Genomic DNA, 20,197 nt, shown 5'->3' on the forward strand with positions numbered 1-20,197 from the left:
GCCAAAACATAGTATAACAATGTGGGTTGAGCCAAAGTCAGTCTGTATTTCCTAGGAGTGAAAGACACTGGAAGTGAATTACTACCCCAATCACCTTGATGTCTATTTCTGTCGCATCAGAGGTGCATTGTCCTGTGCAGGCAAATGGCAGACTATGGCATGGTACCTAGTCCAGCACCCATCAGGCCTACAAGATCTCACACCTCGCCAGTGCCTATAGCATAATAGAGGGCAGTCGGTAGGTACGGTACATGCAGGTGAGACACAGCCTCCAGGGCGACTGTACAGAGAGCAGAGGAGGAAAATCCAGAGTGGAGAAGCCCAGACTAATGAGGTGAAAATCGGTAACAAAAAACTCCCAACACATTTTCTGCCACAGTCTTTTGGCAACGTTTGTTTGTTTGTTTGTTTGGGGGGGGGGGGCTTGCCATAACAATACCTAGCTCTTAGAGTGCTTTTCATCAGTAGATCTTAGAGCCATCATCATCATCACTAACGTATTTATCTTCACAAAACTCCTGCCATAAATGTGACCCACTAAGAAACCCCCCAGCAAGGTTGTGTGGTTAATTGAGGATTTGGTTTGGGTGGGGTCTGAAACACTGTGGGGGGGAGGGAAACTTGTTTCAAAGTGAACATGTTTCAAAGTGTGTGTTCAGTGAACAGAAATGTTGGGGAAAAAGTTTTGTCGTATTGATGGGAACGTTTTGGTTGAGCCCAAAATGAAATTCTTCATTTAGATTTCAAGCTTTTTATAATGTGTTAAAATGGTTTTTAAACAAAACAGAACATCTTTCCAAAATGAAAATTCAACAAGTTTTTTGGTTTGGAAATGCCAAAATGAACCTTTTTTGACATTCTCATTTCTTTTAATTTACTTCCAAAACAGTTCGCTGAAATAGACCCAACTTCACAAATTGTTTTGGTCAACCTGAATCTGTGTTTTTTGCTTGAAAGTTTTGCCCAGCTGCGCCCTCCAAAGGCATCTCTTGCCTGAGGGCAGGCTGGGTTTTGCTCTGGTTACTAGGGTGACCAGATGTCCTGATTTTATAGGGACAGTCCTGATTTTTGGGTCTTTTTCTTATATAGGCTCCTATTACCCCCACCCCCATCCCGATTTTTCACACTTGCTGTCTGGTCACCCTACTGGCTACACCAATGGAGTGGAACAATTAGGTAGGAGCTCTGCCTTGTTTATCACATTATCCAAACTTCTGGGATGCAGTCAGCTCCCTAAGTTGAAGTGCTCACATTCTGTATTGGCTTTTCCTGTCTCTGCTCTATATTCCTGGAGCAGAGGAAACAAATGTCACGTGCTTGGCAAGGGAAGATATAGTAGTTGCTGGCGTAGCTTGAATGTACAGCATATAATTTTCCTAATGGTCTTCATTGGGCATTACATGTCACTTCATTTCTGTATAAGCAACAACAAAGGAAAGGACAAGTGCATTGGTTGTAACAAAGAGAAGTAAGTGTTACACTGTGAAGGGACTCGCATATTCCTTGGGAGGCAGAGAGGGGTTAACCTGAGCTGTGGGATAGGAGTCAGGCTACTTTTTATGTCTGTTCAAAATATTCAGCTCTTAAGAGAAAGGGGAAATACATGGCTGGGGCACACTGATACACATTCCATTACGCCAGGCATAATAATATAGTGCCATAGAGGGGAAAAAAAGAATAATAGGCTAGCTTAGTGAAACTCCTGGGTGTATCAGTTTTATCATTCAAGAGGGACAGACCAAATTCTGTCAGGTTAATGATCAACTAATTTCTCCTCCAATGTTCTCTTTTCTTCCAGAATAAAACATTTAACATACACCAATTAGAGCTGTGTCCCTCACTTCAGACCTTGATCCTGGAACAAAAATATTTGAGTTTAGAAATTAGCTTTATTACAAAATAGGTTTGTTTTTGTTCCAGGCAAATGGCTGGCTGGATGCAGATTGTTAGAATGCCAGGCTGTCAGGTCGCAAGGTTTGTCTGACTCCTACACATACTGCAGACTCTTGAGTACTTTCTAAACCACGGCAAAATTCTTTGCTTGGAGCCTTTGCCTGGAGTTCTGCCACCCGCATCACTGCCCCAAAACCAAATAGTTTTGAAAGAGCCTTCCAGGGTAACGTCCATTCTGAATTCAGCTCTTCATCCTGTTAATAATTTAATTCACATTCAACAACAAACGGCTTCTGAGTGCTCTGGGCCCATGTCACAGTTCGCACTGTTTCCCTCACCCTGCAGTGGGCTTGCATTGGAGTGAACCCTGCCCATCACACAGTTGGGGGGATTGTGTGCCTTCTCTCCGTTCGACTGGGTTCTTCTCGCTGTCTGTTCTGAGCCCTCACTCAAAGGGGCCAATGTGATACCGAGTGTGTCCACTTATATAACACAGGCCAGAGGACTTCCCTGATGGGAACAGATCTGTTAGAAAACCATCTCATCTTGGTATACAGACTTCCAGTGATAGTGAATCCACCACAACCCTTGGTACGTTGTTCCAATGGTTAATTACCCTCACTGGTAAATATTTGCACCATATTTCCAGTCTGAATTTGTTTAGCTTCAACCTCCATCCACTGGAGCTTGTGATACCTTCATCTGCTACATTAAAGAACCCTCTATTCTCAAATGGCTGCTATCCATGTAGATACCTGTAGACAGTGTTCCAGTCATCCTTAACCTGGTGAGCTCCTTTCACTATCAGGCATGCTTTCCAACCCTACTGTAGTCTTGTAGGCTCTCTTGAACTCTGCAATTTTTCAACATCTGTTTTGAATTGTGGCTATCACAGCTGAACACAGCATTCCAGTAGTGATTGCACCAGTGCCAAATACAGAGAGAATATAGCCTCCCTTTTCCTACTCAGTATTCCCCTATTTATACATCCAAGGATCACCTTAGACCTTTCAGCCACAGTACTGCACCAGAAGCTCATGTTCAGCTGATTATCCACCATGAGCCCAAGTCTCTTTGAGTCCCTGCTTCCCAGGATAGAGTCATCCATCCTGTAAGTATGGTCTGCATTCTTTGTTCTGTGAGGTATATGGTTTTACATTCGGTTGTATTGAAATGCATGTAGTTTGCTTTTTGGTCAGTTTCTCAAGCAATGCAGATCATTCTGTATTGGTGACTTCACCTTTTTGTTATTTCCAACATCCTCAGTCTTTGCCATCTGCAAACTTTCAGAGAGTGTTTGTGTTTTCTTTCAGGTCATTGTTATCAATGTTAAATAGTGTAGGGTCGAGATCAATCCCTGAGGGATCCTGCTAAAACAGACCCATGTAATAATGATTCCCCGTAGGTCTCGAAATGTATTTGTATATCTGTTCAGTTTTTAATCCATTTAATGTGTGCCACATCAATTTTTGTATTTTAGTTTTACTCAAAATGTCTTGTTGTACCAATGCAAGTCTATACATCAATTCTCTTACCTGCAGTGGCATCTGAACCTATTTCTTCTCTTTTGTTAGACTGACTCAAGCCCCATTCCAGTCAGGGGCGGCTCTATGTATTTTGCCGCCCCAAGCACGGCAGTCAGGCAGCTTTCGGGGGCGCGCCTGCCGGAGGTCCGCTGGTAATGCAGATTTGGCAGCATGTCTGCGGGAGGTCCACCGGTCCCACGCCTTCGGTGTACCCACCGCCAAATTGCCGCCGAAGCCGTGGGACCGGTGGACCTCCCACAGGCACGCCGCCGAAGTCAGCCTGACTGCTGCCCTCATGGCGACTGGCACGCCGCCCCCCGCAGCTTGCCGCCCCAGGCACACGGTTGCTGCGCTGGTGCCTGGAGCCGCCCCTGATTCCAGTAGCTAGTTCTGCCTTCTGGGAAGGTCTGGTGCAGTGTTATATAAGGTCAATTCCTGGTGATGAATCTACAATATGATGCAACATAAAGGCAAGGAGCCTAGAGCCTACATGAGGAAAATTACCAGAGTTATCAGTCTGGCTTATGGCCTTGAAATCCATAAAATTGAGAACTAAGGGCTAGTGCTTCATGTTTGAGTTTCTGTTTGCCAGGTTACCCCCAGACCACTCTTTAAATACCCTCCCACATGTACATGGGAGGGTTTGGGGAAGAGATGGGGCTCTTGCCTCTGCATTCCTTGCCTTTGGGAATTAAAGAAGCTCCTTCACCCTGTTAGCGTTTATTTTTAAAATAAAAAACCAAGCCCCCCAGAGCAGCATCTTCTCTAAGGCAGCTCCAGCTGGACCTGCTTAGGCTTCTTACAGTGCAACAACCTACTAGAAACTTGATGGCCCATTGTGATCATCGGGGGCATAATTAAAATGACAATGGATAAAAATGGGCCAAAGGACAGCCACTTGGAGGGTGGATGAAGTTCTGTTGGTGCCTGGAAACATCCACTCACGTTCTCTGCCCCAAGCGATTGAACACGGGGAATGGCCTTTCCATCTTCCAAAGGTGGGGCTATCCCCACATGGACCTGTTTGCCATGCGGAGTACAGAAAATGCCAGCTGTTCTGCTCTTTTCAGAACCACAGCCACAGCTCCATAGCGGACGTCTTTCACCTCCTGAGGATGGGTCACCTGTTCTAGGTATTCCCGCCCTTTCCTCTCCTACCCAAGGTCCTCCTCAAGGTCCAGCAGGACAGGGCTTCAGTGACCCTCATAGCTCGCAGGGCCACGCTGGTACACTGTACGTTCAGCAATGTGGTGAACCAGTATCAGTGGACAGGCCGGTAGCCCTTCCTGTGCTCCCAGACCTCATCACATCGGACCACGATCAACTACACCACCCCAACCTGGAGTCCCTCCACCTCCTGGTGTAGAAACTCCCTGGCTGAACCCATTTGAACTGCAGTGCTCTTTCCTCTCCTACCCAAGGTCCTCCTCAATTTTTCTCCACGGAGTCGGCCCCTATGCCACTAGGGTAAAACCTTCTGCCGATCATGCACGTGGTGTGCGCACACCTATTGGAATGGACATGAGCAACACATCTCGAAGAACAACAGTTACGAGATGGTAAGTAACCGTATTTTTCTTACAGGGAAAGTGAGAGGCAGGGATGGGCCTTTCTGCAACAAAGGAGAAGCGTCCTAAGGAATGTGTTTGTGTCTGTCTGTCTGTATGGAAACAGAAATAATTCCTCTTTGGTTTTGTTTTGCTTCTTCAGAAATAAGATCATCAGACAAATAATTCTTTCCAAGCCCCCCGCCCCAGAGTGTCAGGTCTCATTGAACAGGTATCGATAGGGGCAGTGAGCCATCGAGGCCAGCATCCTAGCACCAAATTCTGAGTGAACAAGAAACTGATGCTTTCACAATTTGCAATTCAATCTGACGCTATCAATTTGTCTCATTTAGACTCTTACCACAAACAGTGCCAGCTTTTCCAGTGATATGAAAGGTCTTAATGTGAAAGCGCACATGTCTGATTTTTGTCTGAAAAAGCACAGTATTAAGTCAGCTTTAATTGCAACTTGCTGTTAGCACATTGAATTAGGTAAATTAAAGTGAGTTGCTCTGGTTAATGTGAGCTATCCAAGTGAGGCTGCGTAAATGCTATCTTACCAACAACTCATTCTACATGATTGAGAAGAGAGGTTGCAGGTTACCTTCTAGCCGGATGCAGAAAATTTCGTCTCTTCCTTATGAAGATCCAAATCAGGACATGGAGAAAGATGGTGTTACGGAAACTTTGCAAGAAGAAGAGAAGCTGGTTGTGTGGGGCACTTTCTCCAGGGTGAAATGTATGCTGGCATTGAGGGACAGCCAAATGCTGACTAACCATCTAAGAAGCAGTGCGGAAGCCTGGTGCTAGCCCTTGGCACGGGGTGAATTTTGCCCTCTGTGAGGATCAGGGGTTCGGTGCAATCTCAAATGCTAAATCAAACTGACTCTTCCAAGGAAGGCCTCCAGGTGTTCAGAAAAACCCTCCTCTCATTCTGTTCATCCTTTGCATGCTGTTCTAGGCCTGCAGTCTCTCACACACACCCGGAAGAAGGAAATTGGCTGTTTTGGGGGTCTTAATAGATGCCATATATTGGATAGTTTGTGTTCTCTGAAGCAAACCCTGTAAACTAGGAATTCATGTGCCAGCAAATGCCGGAAATAAAGGACCTTCCATCTTCACATCTCTTCCAGAAAATATCCTGTCTTGCATCAGGTGTTTCCACAAGTACTGCAAAGAAACAATGTAACGGAGACGGTAAATTCACATTCCGTAGATGTTATTAACCCTAAACATTCACATAAAGTGGTGAAATCCTGTTGCGCATAGAATGTAGTGTGAGCTGTGCAGCATGCAGTGCTGTTGAGACGGGACATCTGCAGTAATTTATAGACTGCTTTTAGAATCCAAGGATGGAGTGTCCAACATCCCTTGGCTTTGGCATTGTTCCTAATAATCCCCTCCTGTGACTGTTGCCCACAGATGCACTTTTCTGTGTCTCACAGCAAGTCCCTCCAAACTGCTCAAATAAGAGGCTGAAGGTTGGGCAAATATTCTCAAAATAAAGTAATACGTTTTCCTGAATGGACTGAAAGGTGTTTGCCTGCGTCCTGTGCTCCCTTCACAACTAAGGGCTGCTCATGATACCCAGGGCTGAAGGTACCCCCAAAATCAATAATGCATCTTGTGGAGTCAGGGGCTACACAGTATGAGTCAAGGTGCCAGAATCTAGTCCTGCATGTGCTCAAAGGGAACAGGAAAGCTGCACAGAATCTCAGAAATCTCTACCTGCTTCAGCTCCATCAAACTGAGGTGAAAGCATCACTTCGGCTGGGTCTGGTCACTCCCTTTGTGTCTGGAGAAATCAGAGCCCTGTCTTGGGCATCAAAGTCAGTTTATTATAGTCTCCCATAAGACACCTCTATGCCCACACTTGCTGTTCTCTCATACCATACCACTGCTCTTCAGAGTGAAAAACAAACTTCTTCAGCTCAGATATATACAGTGGAGGGACGCCACAAACACAGCAACCCCGAGAAGAGAGCAACCACCCCAGAGTGTGCAGCATCCCACCATGCTTTGGAAACCCAGAGGTATTTGTGCAGAGTTCCCTCTGCACCCTGCTAGTCCAGGTGGGCTTGGAGCCTCTCAGCGGGGAGACACCCATTAAATAGGATCACTACACTTCAGAACAACCCCCAGTTCTGCATTGGCACAGCGGAGCTGGCTTCCCATCAGAGCTTCCCTGTCCACACCAAGAATTTGAGTCGTGGTCTCCGGCTGGCTGCTGCTTGTATTCAGACACACAAGTTTCTCCATCACTGGAACAAATATCAATCAGTGATTTTTAGAAGCAATGGACATTCACGTCTCTTTCCTGCTGTCTGCATTCAGAAGAGGAAAAACTCAGGCCGTGGCTTTCCCTTGTATGTGGTCTTTAGGGACAAGAGGATTTTAAGTTAGTGAAGTCTTAGGATGCATCCATCCAAAGGAAGAGGAATAGACACAGGTTCTGGAAGCCAATATTCAAAGTTTGGCATAATCAATACTTGGAGACTCTTGTCAGTCTGTACCTTGGGGATATGCCAGCTATTTGGGGCTTTGCTTTATTACTCAGGGATGTACCTTGTGGGGATGTATCATCCCTACACCAACCTAATGAAAAGTTCCATGAGGAGGTAAGGGTCACGATGGGACACTTGCCAGGTAAACAAATCATGGCCTTATGTAAGGCCCCCTGGCGGTCTAGGATTATATAAGATGAGGTAAACAAATCATGGCCTTATGTAAGGAACGGTTGAACCAATCGGTGTGGGGCTATACATGTGATAAACACATGATTCTCCTTCTTGTCCAATCTGTAGATGTGTTATTATAGCCTAATTGTGTTATGTAATGTTGAGAAAAAACTATAAAAGAAAGCTTGCAATAAACAGAATTCGGATTCAGCTTGCAACCACATTGGTCGTGTGCTTTATGCGCTCCGCATGGAACCCCACAGTACCTCCTAGGTGCTAGACACTTTCCAAACACTCCAGACATGGTCCCTGCTTCAAGGAGCTCACAGTCTAGGGGAAGGTCAGCCTGAGGAAAAGCTTTCCAGGTTCATTGGCCCAGAGCAGCATCCCAAAAGCCAATGGAAACACTCAGAACAGTGATTTCCTTTATAGTGCACCCCTCACACCATGGTTTCCCAGCACTTTGCAGACAACTTTATTAAGCCTCACAGCATCCCTGGGAGATGGGTCCCCATTGTACTAATGGGGAAGCAGATGTGCTCACTGTCTCAATTACATCTAGGAACTACCAATAGGTGAGGCTGGCTGTTGGGTCCACACCCGCTTTTCAACTACCCGGTAGCCTCTGCAGATTTGGTGATTTACTTAGACTGTATTGTTTTATGGTTTGGATGCAGACTTGCAGCCTCTGTCTCCTCTGAATGCCAGGCTACAAGTCTTGGGGATACTGGTGTCATAGGAGGCAATGACTCTGGTACATGTTCTTCTGCCTTGTCTAGGTCTGCTGGCTCAAGTCTCCTCTCGAAAAAAGCATTGGTTAGGTGGGGTTACAAATGAGTCTGAGTGTCTGACAAACACATTCCAGTAGCTCTGTTTGTAGCCAGCTTCCCCACTGCTGATGCTTAGCTTGATACATAGGGGCAAGTGGCCTATCAGCAAACCCAGCAATGCTAAGGAAAGAATGCATACTTTTGGCAGAGCAAGCCGGGCTGGAAAGAAGAACGTTTGGAGGTCTGCATCAGCTCCCTGGGTCTTTTAATTTGCAAAGCATCTCCTCAGTTGTGAGTTATTTAATATGCTCCAGTTTCACGCATTACTGTACAATAAGGATGTAGTGAATCCAGAGATGTCTCTTATTCTCTCTAGGACCCAACACATGTCATTGTTGCAACTCTTTTTCAGCCACCGAAATCCTCTTTGTATCGTATTGCCTTCCCCCCCTGGCATGGATTGTCAGCAGGGCTGGAAACCAGGAACTTCAGAGCTGCACCAGACTTCTCACTGCTTCAGCTACAGAAGCAGCTCCATTCAGAGTCCAAGGCCAGCATGGACCATTGACCATCTGTCTGACACACACACACACACACACACACCCGCGTATCGCATAGGCCAGAGACCTGCCCCACAATCCTTCTGAGAGCAGAGCTCTCAGAAAAACACACCCACTCTGGATTTTAAAACTGCCTGTGATGGAGACTCCACCACAACCCTTGGTAAATTGTTTCATGGGTAATTAATTGCCCGCACTGTGGGAAACACACACCTTACTTCCAGTCTGAATCTGTCTGCAAGATTGAAGAGCCCATTATTAAATATTTGTTCCCCATGTACATACTTACAGACCATAATCAAGGCAGCCATTAACCTCCTCTTTGTTAAGCTAAATAGATTGAGCTCCTGGAGTCTAACCCTATAAGGCGTGTTTAAGTGGTAGCAGTAGTAAACTGTTGCCCTCTAGTGGCCCAGCCACTAGAGAGGAGATGTTGCCATTCTGCTCCTCCCAAGATAACTGAGCTCTTTTCAATTCTACCAACAAGTCAGTGCGGCTCCTGAAAGGAGCCAAGACAGCAGGCTTCCTTCTGCCTCTATCCTGAGCCAGCTCCCCCATCATCATTACTAAGGCGCAAGAGCCTTTGAAAAGCTAATTACAATCTGGAAGTTCCAAACACGATGCTCTTCAGAAATTAAATCAGAAGCATTAGGCTGTTGATCAAGTGCATGCTCCTCTTCATTCCCAACATATGGACATCTCTCTCTCTCTCCCTCCCCCCAAATCGTCTTCAGAAATACACATTGCCGTGCTGTTTGGTGTTGCCAGAGCGACTACTGTCCAGTCACGTAAATCCTCTCTAGTTGGGATAAAAAAGAGGCCAAAACGTATGGTGCCCCTTTACAAAAGAGCAGCTAGACAAGGTGAGCCGACTGGCAGATTTACTGCCTGGCAATTTCCTCAGCAGAGGAAGGTTAGGTTGGAATTTAAAGGCAAAGTGGAGGAAAGCTAAATACTCAGAGATGAGGGCTTGGCAGACTCTTTGCTCAGTTCTTAGTCCCCATTCCTTGTATTTGCTGAGAAACCTCATTTACCCCATCCATACCTATAGCGACTAATGAGCTCTGTGTCTGTGCAGGTGAGGGTTAGCTAGAAGTAGCCTGTGGACCTGTTCACATCCTGTTTCATGAGCATACAAGTAGCAAGCTTTGGGTGTCTTGGTGTTTAGACAGAGGGAATGAGCAGAGTCCAGTAAACGAAAGAGAAGCCAGGGAAGATCTGTGATTGAATAATGATCCTACATCCGAAGAAGTGGGCTGTAGTCCACGAAAGCTTATGCTCTAATAAATTTGTTAGTCTCTAAGGTGCCACAAGTCCTCCTGTTCTTCTTTTTGCGGATACAGACTAACACGGCTGCTACTCTGAAACCTTTGAATAATGATTGTCACATTGGCAGCCCTTCCCTGAGGCCCTTTAGAAGCACTATCTGCAAATGGCTAGGCTTTCCACTAGCAGCCATGAATAATGCAGCATGATTGCAAGAGTTGATTAGAATGAACTATTCTGGTAAAACCCTCTGCTGGGAATTGGGCTCCATTGTAGAAATACTGTGTATTAGGCAGACTAATACGCTCATTCAGATCAAACCCAAGCGAAGTGTAATGCTGTGATGTGCAGCTGATGGCACCTTGCTGAGCAAGGAGGAGTAGTGGTGTTCTGTGGGAACCACCACCACACTGATATGGGGGGGATAGTTCCGTGGCTCTGTGAGGAACAATGTCCCAACTAATAGCAAGTTTGCACATGACACCCCAAAGAAGTTCTCCAAATGATACAGCACTAGGGCAAGATGATATCCCAGGCCAGTGAAACCAAATCAGGAAGGCAAACGAAAATCACCTTGCGTCACATCCAGAGGGTGCGGGAATTGTGTGGTATATGAAGCATATTCGTAATGGCCGGTAGTCTGTGCTTTCCAGGCTGTCCGCAATGCAGCTTCACATCAGTTAATGAGATTGACAAATAGCATAATGTGCAGCAGTCCTGCCCAGGATAAGCAGTGTCAAGGGTCGCTGTCACGGTGACGGGCATCTCCCTCTCTGTGTGGTCAGGGTACTGGATGAGGCATCAGAAGACCTGGGTTTTGTTCCCAGCTCTGCCACCGAGCTGCTGGGTGACCTTGGGCAAATCACTTCATCTTCCTGGGCCTCAGTTTCCCCTCCCATTCTGTGTCCATCTTGTTTGTTTAGACTGAAAACGCTGTGGGGAAAGCGCCGTTCTGACTAGATGTATGGGCAGTGCCCAGCACAATGGGGCCCTAATCTTGGCTGGGCCCTCCAGGTGGTGCTGTAATGTAGTGTACAATTACAGATACGGTCTGAGGCTGCGGCCTAGGGTCACAGGCAGCATCTCAGCTCAGTTAGAACGCAGTTTTTTAGCCAACTAAAGCTGTGCTTGGCCTGGCCTGCGATTTTTAATGGCTGTATAATGGCTGCCCTTTGATGTCGGGTGCTTAGCGTGGGGTTTTGTACAGCGGTTGGAGTCAGAAAAGATATAGCATCTGTTTAAAATGGGATTTTGGAGCCGCTGACTTAGATACAATCCAGTTTGCAAGGATTCATGAAGAACAGTGATGGCAGAGCTGATAGTGTTACCTCTGTCCCTCCACTGCCCCTCCCAAACGTGGGAGTTCTGGCTCATTACACTCATACATGATTTAATTAGTTGGCAGGGCAGGTGTGTAAAGATGTGTCTGAAGAAAGGGAGGGGTTCCATTGCCACCTAGAGGAAGTCTAGTGAACCTCGTTCAAATGGCTGTGGAAAAGCAACATCCCGGCAGGTATTTACCACAATAAGAGGAGTTGACTCATTGTTGAGAAACTAAAAATAAAACCAGTGTATGGGTCTGAGTAGTGGTGGTGGTGGTGGGGGGAATGTTGATCCCTTTGTATCAGTTCGTAAAACAGAATGAGGGAGGCAAACTGGTTCAGATGAAGAAAGTCTGAATCTTCGGCAAAGGCTCAACTTCCCAAGTCTCTGCCCACTACCCAAAGAGGCCTGTGTACTGAAGCATTGTTGGACATCATGGTATCTGCCTTGCCCCTCACATATTGGTGAGTGAGAGAAACTTGGGATATGTTGCAATTTGAGCAGGAAGCTGACTGGTTTCTTTTTCACAAGAAACCTCGGTTGATCAGAGAATATTTGCAAAATTAGGATTTTTAAACAGTGCTGACTTCCCCAACAGATATTAACTCAGGAAAACAGGAGGCTTTTTAGTCCATGGTATCTAATTCAGGTGCACCGCTAGCATTCAAAATGCATTCCCCAGAAGTGGGTTTCTGGGGTGAGAGAGAAGTGAAGCAGTTCTGCAGAGTGAAAAAGGAAAGAAGGGCAAAAGAGTCAGAAAATGCAAAGAAAGGACAGACCTTGATGCTTGGCTGGATCTTACACACGTCTAATGCTCTGTCTTCTCTTTTATTCAAGGAAAGCGTGGACCTGGGAGAGATCATGTTTTCCCTTTGTTATTTGCCAACGGCAGGTCGCCTCACCTTAACAGTCATTAAATGCAGGAATCTTAAAGCTATGGATATTACTGGCTACTCAGGTACGTGTGCATTTGCTCAAAGAGTTAGTGTCATTCCCTTTTACTTCCCCCACCTGGCAGCTTGCTGGCTTTGATGCCGTGCTAGTTTGTGTTGTTGCTGAGGTGGCCTGACAAAGGGTGTGGGGTGTTTGTGTGCATACAGATATATGGAGCTATACTCACAAAGCTTTAAGCAATAAAACTAACTTGGAAAGCCAGCCCCAGGAGAGCGACGGGTGCACGACCCTCTCCAGAGCCATGCTCCACTCTGCCCGGGGAAGAGGGGAGGCAGTTACGGTTCCTAATTCTCTGCTGGGTGTGCCATGCTGCATCACCAGTTACAACAGTGTGGTACTGGCGGATTGGAGCTCAGACACGTCCCTCCAGCTTCTCTCTGCACGCCTGAGACACTGGGGGTCTGGGGAATGATGCAGGCACTTGCTCCAACTGCTTTATGCCAGCAAGGGCGTTCCCCTCCACCAAGGGAAATTTCTGCTAGCCACTTGCTGCCAGAATCTAGCCGTTTTGCCTGAATAATCTGACCTGTGATGAGCCCAGGCGTGTGACTGGGAATTCCACTACACACACTGCCGTGGTGCTCCAGTGTGGGAGAGTTTAATCACCTAGCAAGATTTTGTGCGTTCATAGTTCCAAAAACCAAAATCTTGCCTGGGAACTCACCATGCACAAACACTAGTGTTGAACATGAAAGCCAGCCGAGTTTCTTACCTGGAGGTCTGTGGAAGAACCTGGATTCTTCTGACAAACCTTTTAGTAAACAATCACGCTAACTGAAGAGATCTTGGACCAGACTCAGATCTGCTCAAATGGAACTTGCTGCAATGTGACATGTCAGAGAATCCCAGTTTCAGATGGAAGGCAGCTTAGTAGCTCTGCAATAACATGTTGTTTGTTTACTGGAACTTCAAATGCATTGAGATTTCCCCAGCAGTCTACATAGCAACCAAGCTGTGCTCATCACTTACAGGCACTCTGCCAAAACCAGCCACGGGTGAAGCAAGTGAGGTACAGCTGCCCTACCTCCTCTTTTTCCCCCTGACATTTCACACCAAGAAAAAGGGCTTTTAAATGCTGCTTCTTGCTATCAGGCCCCTGATGTGATGGCCAGTTATTTCCTCAACATGCAGACATGTCACTTAGACAATAAACTTGTATGTGCAAGTTATGGAAACTTTCCTAGAGGATGGTCCTAGAAATAGGACATTTTTGGCTAAGATACAAAGGCATTTTGCTTTATCTAATTTCTGTATGCTGAGTACCTGGGTGTCTCTCTGTCTCTCTCTCACTCTCACACTCACCCCCCCCCTCCATCATATTGGCACTCATAGCTATGGCAGCAAAAGATCTCTGTAAGTTAAGTTCCACTCCATATTTTGCTCTTCAAGGTGGCTGTGTTACATTTTTACTCTGTTCTACAAGTGCTGAAGTTGTCGTTTTGCTTCAGGAAATGTTTTGGGGTTGCTGTATTGTCAGATGCATTTGCAGATTCAGTTCAGCTCCATTGTGCTAGGAGCTGTACAAACTCGGAGGAAGACCAGATTGTTTCCCCAAAGAGCTGACAATGTAAAATGACAAAAAGTAAACGGGGATTGAAAGCAGTGGGATGAAGGTGAAAACTGGCACACGGCAGGCTTGTTCTGTGGAACATTCCCTCCACTTTGAAATATAGCGAGGATTTTATGGTAGGCACATGGCACCTTCCTGAGGTAACTTGGACACTGATGTATCAAGGATGAAACCTAATGGGGGGAAAAGTATAAAGAAAGATTCTGCTACCTGAAAAATTCTCCTTAAGAGACAGAGTTATTCTGAACTGATGCAGACAGCAGTTGAACTGTCTTACTGTTGCAGAGAAATTAGTCATTGCTGCTACATATCATATGTAACTCATTGGCAAAATGTATGTTGGGTCCCATTCTATTAGTTGGTCCACTACAGGATAATAGTCTACTACTTCTACCAGCTTCATGGAGTTACTCCTTTAGTTAAAGGGGTAGAAGGCTTTACTTTGGTGCTGAAGATCCTGGTTTCAAACCCATGTAGGCTGAGTTATTACACATTCATTTCCCTGGGGTGAATTGGTGAAGAGAGTAGTTCTTTTGGGGCCCCTCGTCCCCTTGGTCACAGTGGGTAGATTTCTGTCATAGCAAATGTCTGATAATTATTGCTATAACCAGGGAAATTCGAATGGGGTTCTTGTTCATGCCATTCTGGCATTGTATAGAACATGGGTTTAAATACGTTTTCTTTTTGCAGCAAAACATCACCTCCCTTGTTTAATCTCAGTTTGCTGCTCACTCATGTTACTGAGCCCTGAGCTAGTGCTGTGGGACAGGAACTGGAATATTTGCAGGTAGAAGAAAAGGGTGGAGTTTTTTAATAAATTAGCTGCATGGAATGGCCTCTTACAAACATCCCGCAGCGGTGGTGTTATGCATAGTATTTACCTCCTATAGAACAAAATGTTCCTCCGTAAGCAGTAGGTTTTTCCCTTCCACTCTTCCTCAGATCCGTATGTCAAGGTGTCTCTGGTCTGTGATGGGCGGAGGCTGAAAAAGAAGAAAACCACCATTAAGAAAAACACTCTTAATCCTACCTACAATGAGGCGATAATCTTCGACATTCCCCCAGAGAACATGGATCAAGTTAGTCTTCTTATCTCCGTCATGGATTATGATAGGTAGGTGGGAGTTTCTGGAGAGCAGAAAGACGGGAAAATCCCATTTGGCCTGGTTTTCCTGCTCCATTCCAAATCGCCTTGGTATTGCTGTCTGGATTACACAACCGGTTTGTGTCAACATGCGTCCCATAACGATGCATTGCAAAATGTCATGTATATTTAATGCTCTGGATAATTATGTTGCTAGAAACATGAGTACAGTAAACCTGATCCTTAGCTTTTAAGTCATTTTCTCCTTGAATGAGTACAATATGCCCCATAGCTGCAGAGTGTTGAGTGCATTTCATCTGAGCCATCACCCCCGTTAGAAGGCAAACCGCTTCCCCCAAAGTGGAGCGGTCAGTGTCTGAGGGATCTGTTTATTAGTGAGCCCCAAGCACCTTTTCTCACTCCTCAGTTATCAGAACACACATCCATTGGGATCCTGTCTATTGACCTAGTCTGGAGGTCAGCCCACATACAAAATCCCAAAAGGCCTGTGCTTGGATAAAACCATCAGCATGACTCTTAGTTATATTTTGTAGCTCCCAGAGGCCCAACTGCAGTCAGGGCCCTGTTGTGCTGGGAGCAGCACACATGTTGCAAGAGACAATAAGAGATTGTCTTGGCAGTCCATGGGAAATTTCCAGAACTCGTAGGCAGTGTGGCTGTATAGGCAATGTGCACATTCACTTTCTAGTCAGGATAATTATGCCACTTTCCCATTGTCTTTCAGAGTTGGTCATAATGAGATCATTGGAGGCTGCCGTGTGGGGATCAATGCTGAGGGACTGGGCCGAGACCACTGGAACGAGATGTTGGCATACCCTCGCAAACCGATCGCACACTGGCACCCATTAGTGGAGGTGAAGAAATCCTTCAAGGAGGTGCGTGAAGTCACTGACTTCCTCTGACTATGTGTGCCACGCATGGCTGAGCTGGTGCAAGGATTGCAAAAAGCTTCTACTCTCACTTGGGGAGTTTCTGAGATGGGCTGAGTGGAGCTTTTCGCTGGAGGTGGACCCCAGAGAACTAGCATCTCTGCTCCGGCTTGAAATAGTTCCTTGGGCTGGCAAGCAGGAGTGGAAAGAGATGGAATTTACAGATCAGGTTGTTTTTGTGGTTTTCTTTTTTTATCTGAGAGAGAACAGACAGGAAAAGGGAACACTGCTGTGATCCAGAATAAATAGCCCAGGCACACCACGTTTCTACTCTTAATTTGTGCCCCTAAAAGATTTTTGTTGACTTATCCTCAAGCCTTTCCAAGAGTAAACAGAGCAAGTGTAACTGCTCCAAACATCTTCAGAGAGCATTTCACTCTATCTTTGTATCACTCAATATGGTGACTGGACTTTAAAAGGCTGGACAACTTCCTGACCATCCACAAGGTTTCCCTTTCCGTTGTTCTCCATTTCCTCCCCTTCCTCACGCAGCCTCCTGGTCTCCTTTGCTATATGTCTAATTTGAACAGTAAATCCCTGGGGGCAGAGATGCAGTTGCCCACCTGCACAGTGCCAGGCACATCAATGGCATTTTAGTGATGATAGATAAAGCCACCATTCATAGCTATGCCATCTAAAGCAATAAAGACGATAATATCCCCAACCGGGCCAGGACAGCATTCCCCTCCTATGCAGCATTGCCCAATGGCTAGGTGTGGTATAAGGAGTATTTTGTTGTCCTCTGAAGTGTCAAGGATTGAGCTCTGCTGGAGGCCAGATGCTGGGCCCCATGGATCACAGCAGTGGCCTGAACTAGTGTGTGTCCATTGAAACCTGGTCTCCTATCACCAAGGTGCTTTAGAATCCTGTAAATCAGGAGTGACCTCTTACGAAGTCAGTAGTATAAAACTGGTGCAAGTCAGACTAGAATCATACCCAGAGTCGTCTCTGATATGGAATTTGTTTGACAATAGCAGTGACTTTGGGTGGTGAGCTGTGCTGTGATCGACCATTCAGACTAAAACTGCAGTATGTCATACAGCCCCTCTGGCAGGAACATAGGAGTTCTTCCTGTCTGCTGGGCTGGGATTTAGTGGCTACTAAGTTTCAGGATAAATTTGCAGTATTCAGTGATCCATTAGCCAGGAAGCTTAACCTCTGCAGTCTCAGTAGCAGTCGCACAGCACCTGGTTCCAGCTGTCGTGTCTGACGCAGGAGAATAGAATCATTTCTCCATTTGGTAGTTTGCATGATTTTATTCCATTATATTTAAGACCCGGGTTGCAGTTTCAAGGCTCAGTTCCTATAAAATTTCTGGTAACAAACAAGGAAAAATTCAGTTATTTACAGGGAAATTCAAAGAAACAGGCACAATATGAAACCCACTTAAAATGGAAATCAAAATCCACTGCTCGGCCACCCAAATGTTGAAAACAAAAATCAAATGCATCATTTCACCCTAATGCTGGGCAGATCAGGGGGACAAAAACCCAGCATTATTGAGTCCTGTATTCTTGCCACAACCCACTACACACGGTCAGCAAGCAAAGGGTCCCTTTTATTTGTCTATTTTTTTAGCTCGCCTGTATGCAACTTTTTTGTACAGGAGTGCATCTAAACACCAAATAAAAAAAACACAAGGAAAAACCTACCAGAGTCCCAAGCAGCAATTACTGGGGAAATGGTTTTTCTATTGCAGTAAATATAGATAGTCTTGTAAGAGAGTTTAGGGTCAAGGTGTCTTTGATTTAATCTCCCTCTGCGCATAAAAACAGCTCTGCTGCCCCCCTCCTGGATCCACCAATCACTTGCCTACCGAGGATTCTCTGGAGGTCAGGACACGATCCTTGTGTAAAACACAGGAGTAAGGATGCCAAACTCTAGAAAATGCCTTGATGAATTTTGGTGGGAAGTTGTTATCCTTAGCTGCTTCATCCCTGCACATCCCCCTCCTCCCACTCCTTAATGGGCTGTTGTGTGGTGTTGGGCCTCACCCACTGTCATGTTCGCATACGTCAATTCACAGAAAACGAGGTGGGTGGCAAATGAAAGGTTTCTCCTATAACTGGCGGGTACCCTGTTCCCAGAGCTTGCCAGCAAGTGTGCCTTTTCAGGTCTTGCGTGGGAGCTGAGCTTTCCAACAAGGGAGCTGATCGACTCGGTTCTCATAATGTACAGTCTTAGCAAAGCTGATGACTCAGATCTCTGGTCGCACTTCTCAAGACGGAGGCACTTGTTTGAGATGTCACTATGCAGTGTATTTGGTACGTGTCACCTGCGGCATAAGATCCTTTGGGGAAAACACCTAGGCAGCGTAAATTGTCACAATAAAGCAGCAGCTGTCTCCCCCTCCTGCCCTCTGGGGTTGGGTGAGCTTACTTTGCATTATTGTGGGGAACAGTAATGACCAGGCTATTCAGGGAAATGTCACTATTAGGAAGCTTCCATTAGAATATGCAAGTTCTGGATTCTCTTCTCTCCGTCCCCCAGGTGTGTTCCCTCTAATGATGAGGAACATCAACAACTTTAGAAAGAAATGGAACAATCTGTCATGTGACAGTTCCTTTCCAAATTCAGACCTGGATCTTAAGTCAAAAGCAAGGAAACCAATTTGAATTCTTTTTTTTAAAGTGATCTGAATTGCAAAACAGACAATTGTGTCAACCTGGGGGAATTTGAAGTTATTTATACCATTCAGTTCTGTACGTCTTTCCTCCCCTCCTCTCAGATAAAGCTCCTGCCCATCTCATCTTCCTTTCCCAATTTGACTGCACACGTGCAAACTGAAGAGGTCACTTCCTTCTGGGCAATGTAGAATTCCTTGCTAATTGTTATACGTTCTCTAATCTGCATTCAACTAGCGCCTATTTTAGGGGGAGGGGGCAGAAATCTGTCTAAAAGGTGCTCCTGTCACACTTTGGACTTAGAATAAGATCACAGATCTCAAATAAATAATCAGAAAAAGAGACTTTCCTCGCTAGGAAGCGGAAGGACTCTTTCTTTAATGAAATGAATTAGTCCCTTCCCCAGGTTTCCTCTCCTCCAAGGCTGCTGCTGCCCGTCCCTGTACAGTTCCAGCTTCTGGTGTCTGTTCCAGACACAACACTGCTCTATGGTTTCTCAGTGAAACTCTTCCAGGGCAGTGTAAAACTTGGAGGCCTCTTCCAGGGACCTCCTGCCTTCCTGTTGGTATTTCCTGACTATTCAACTAGAGCATGGCCATTGCACCAGTCTTACACAGATGGCTCCCTGCAGGAATTGCACTGGGGTAGTAGAATGGTGAATCAGGCCTGAGTCTGCTTGAGCCAAGATCTTGCTCTCCCTTTCCCTCTTTCATGGAGATGATCTGCAATGAACCATTGTCAATAGCCACAGCTCTGTTCACTCTTGTTTTGCTGCCAGTAAGTGAGAAGCTTGCACATCTCTGGTGACTTTCATCGAAGGATCTCAAAGCACTTTCAAGTCATTAATTAATTACAGGCCCCTATTGGGTAAGGAAGTGTTATACCCCTTTCTCTGGATGAGCACAGACTGATTAAGGGTCTTGTCCACATTCACACATCAACTTCAACAGAGCTGGTCATGGAACCCAGGAATCCTGCTTTCCAGTGCCTTGCACTAATCGGTACCTAACACACGCTTCTTACAATCATCAGCACATGGCTAAAGAACCAACACGCTGATCCATTTCTGCCAGGACAGTTCAGCATCTGATGAGTTTCCCCTTGCAGTACTAGGTGTGTTTCAGCCATTCCGATTCCTTTCTCATGCCTTGCTGTCTCCCTCAAAATACTTCCTGACATCAGTCTGGATCTTTAAGTGCCATGTTTACAGGAAGAGATTTTTAAAAATCAGAGTATTTTAATGAGCATTAAATGGAACCATGAAAAGTGGAGATTTGTCTCTGTTACGGAGGAAAGAAGAAAGCTCTATCTCGACTCCAATGCGTCTCCAATGTTACGAGTCAGTTTTGACATTCAGCACTTGGGCATTTATTTGTTTTAAAACTTTTTTCTGGAGAAATAATTTAACTTCCCCGGGAGCAGGATCAAGTCCAGAATGAAGGACAACTGCTC

The 20,197-nt window shown here is 45.7% G+C and overlaps 1 protein-coding gene across 8 annotated transcripts in view; it reads left to right on the forward strand.

The window, feature by feature from the left end:
- Nucleotides 1-20,197, forward strand: part of SYT6 (synaptotagmin 6) — an 83,371-nt gene that overhangs the window by 58,257 nt on the left and 4,917 nt on the right. For all 8 annotated transcript variants that reach the window (XM_008171664.4, XM_065591407.1, XM_008171661.4 and 5 more), the window contains 3 exons: nucleotides 12,401-12,521; nucleotides 15,030-15,201; nucleotides 15,917-16,067. In XM_008171664.4, coding sequence (XP_008169886.1) covers nucleotides 12,401-12,521; nucleotides 15,030-15,201; nucleotides 15,917-16,067 — 444 coding nt within the window. The remainder of the gene's footprint in view (nucleotides 1-12,400; nucleotides 12,522-15,029; nucleotides 15,202-15,916; nucleotides 16,068-20,197) is intronic.

The sequence above is a fragment of the Chrysemys picta genome, chromosome 4 (assembly GCF_011386835.1).
Source record: "Chrysemys picta bellii isolate R12L10 chromosome 4, ASM1138683v2, whole genome shotgun sequence".
In the NCBI taxonomy this organism is placed as follows: Eukaryota; Metazoa; Chordata; order Testudines; family Emydidae; genus Chrysemys; species Chrysemys picta.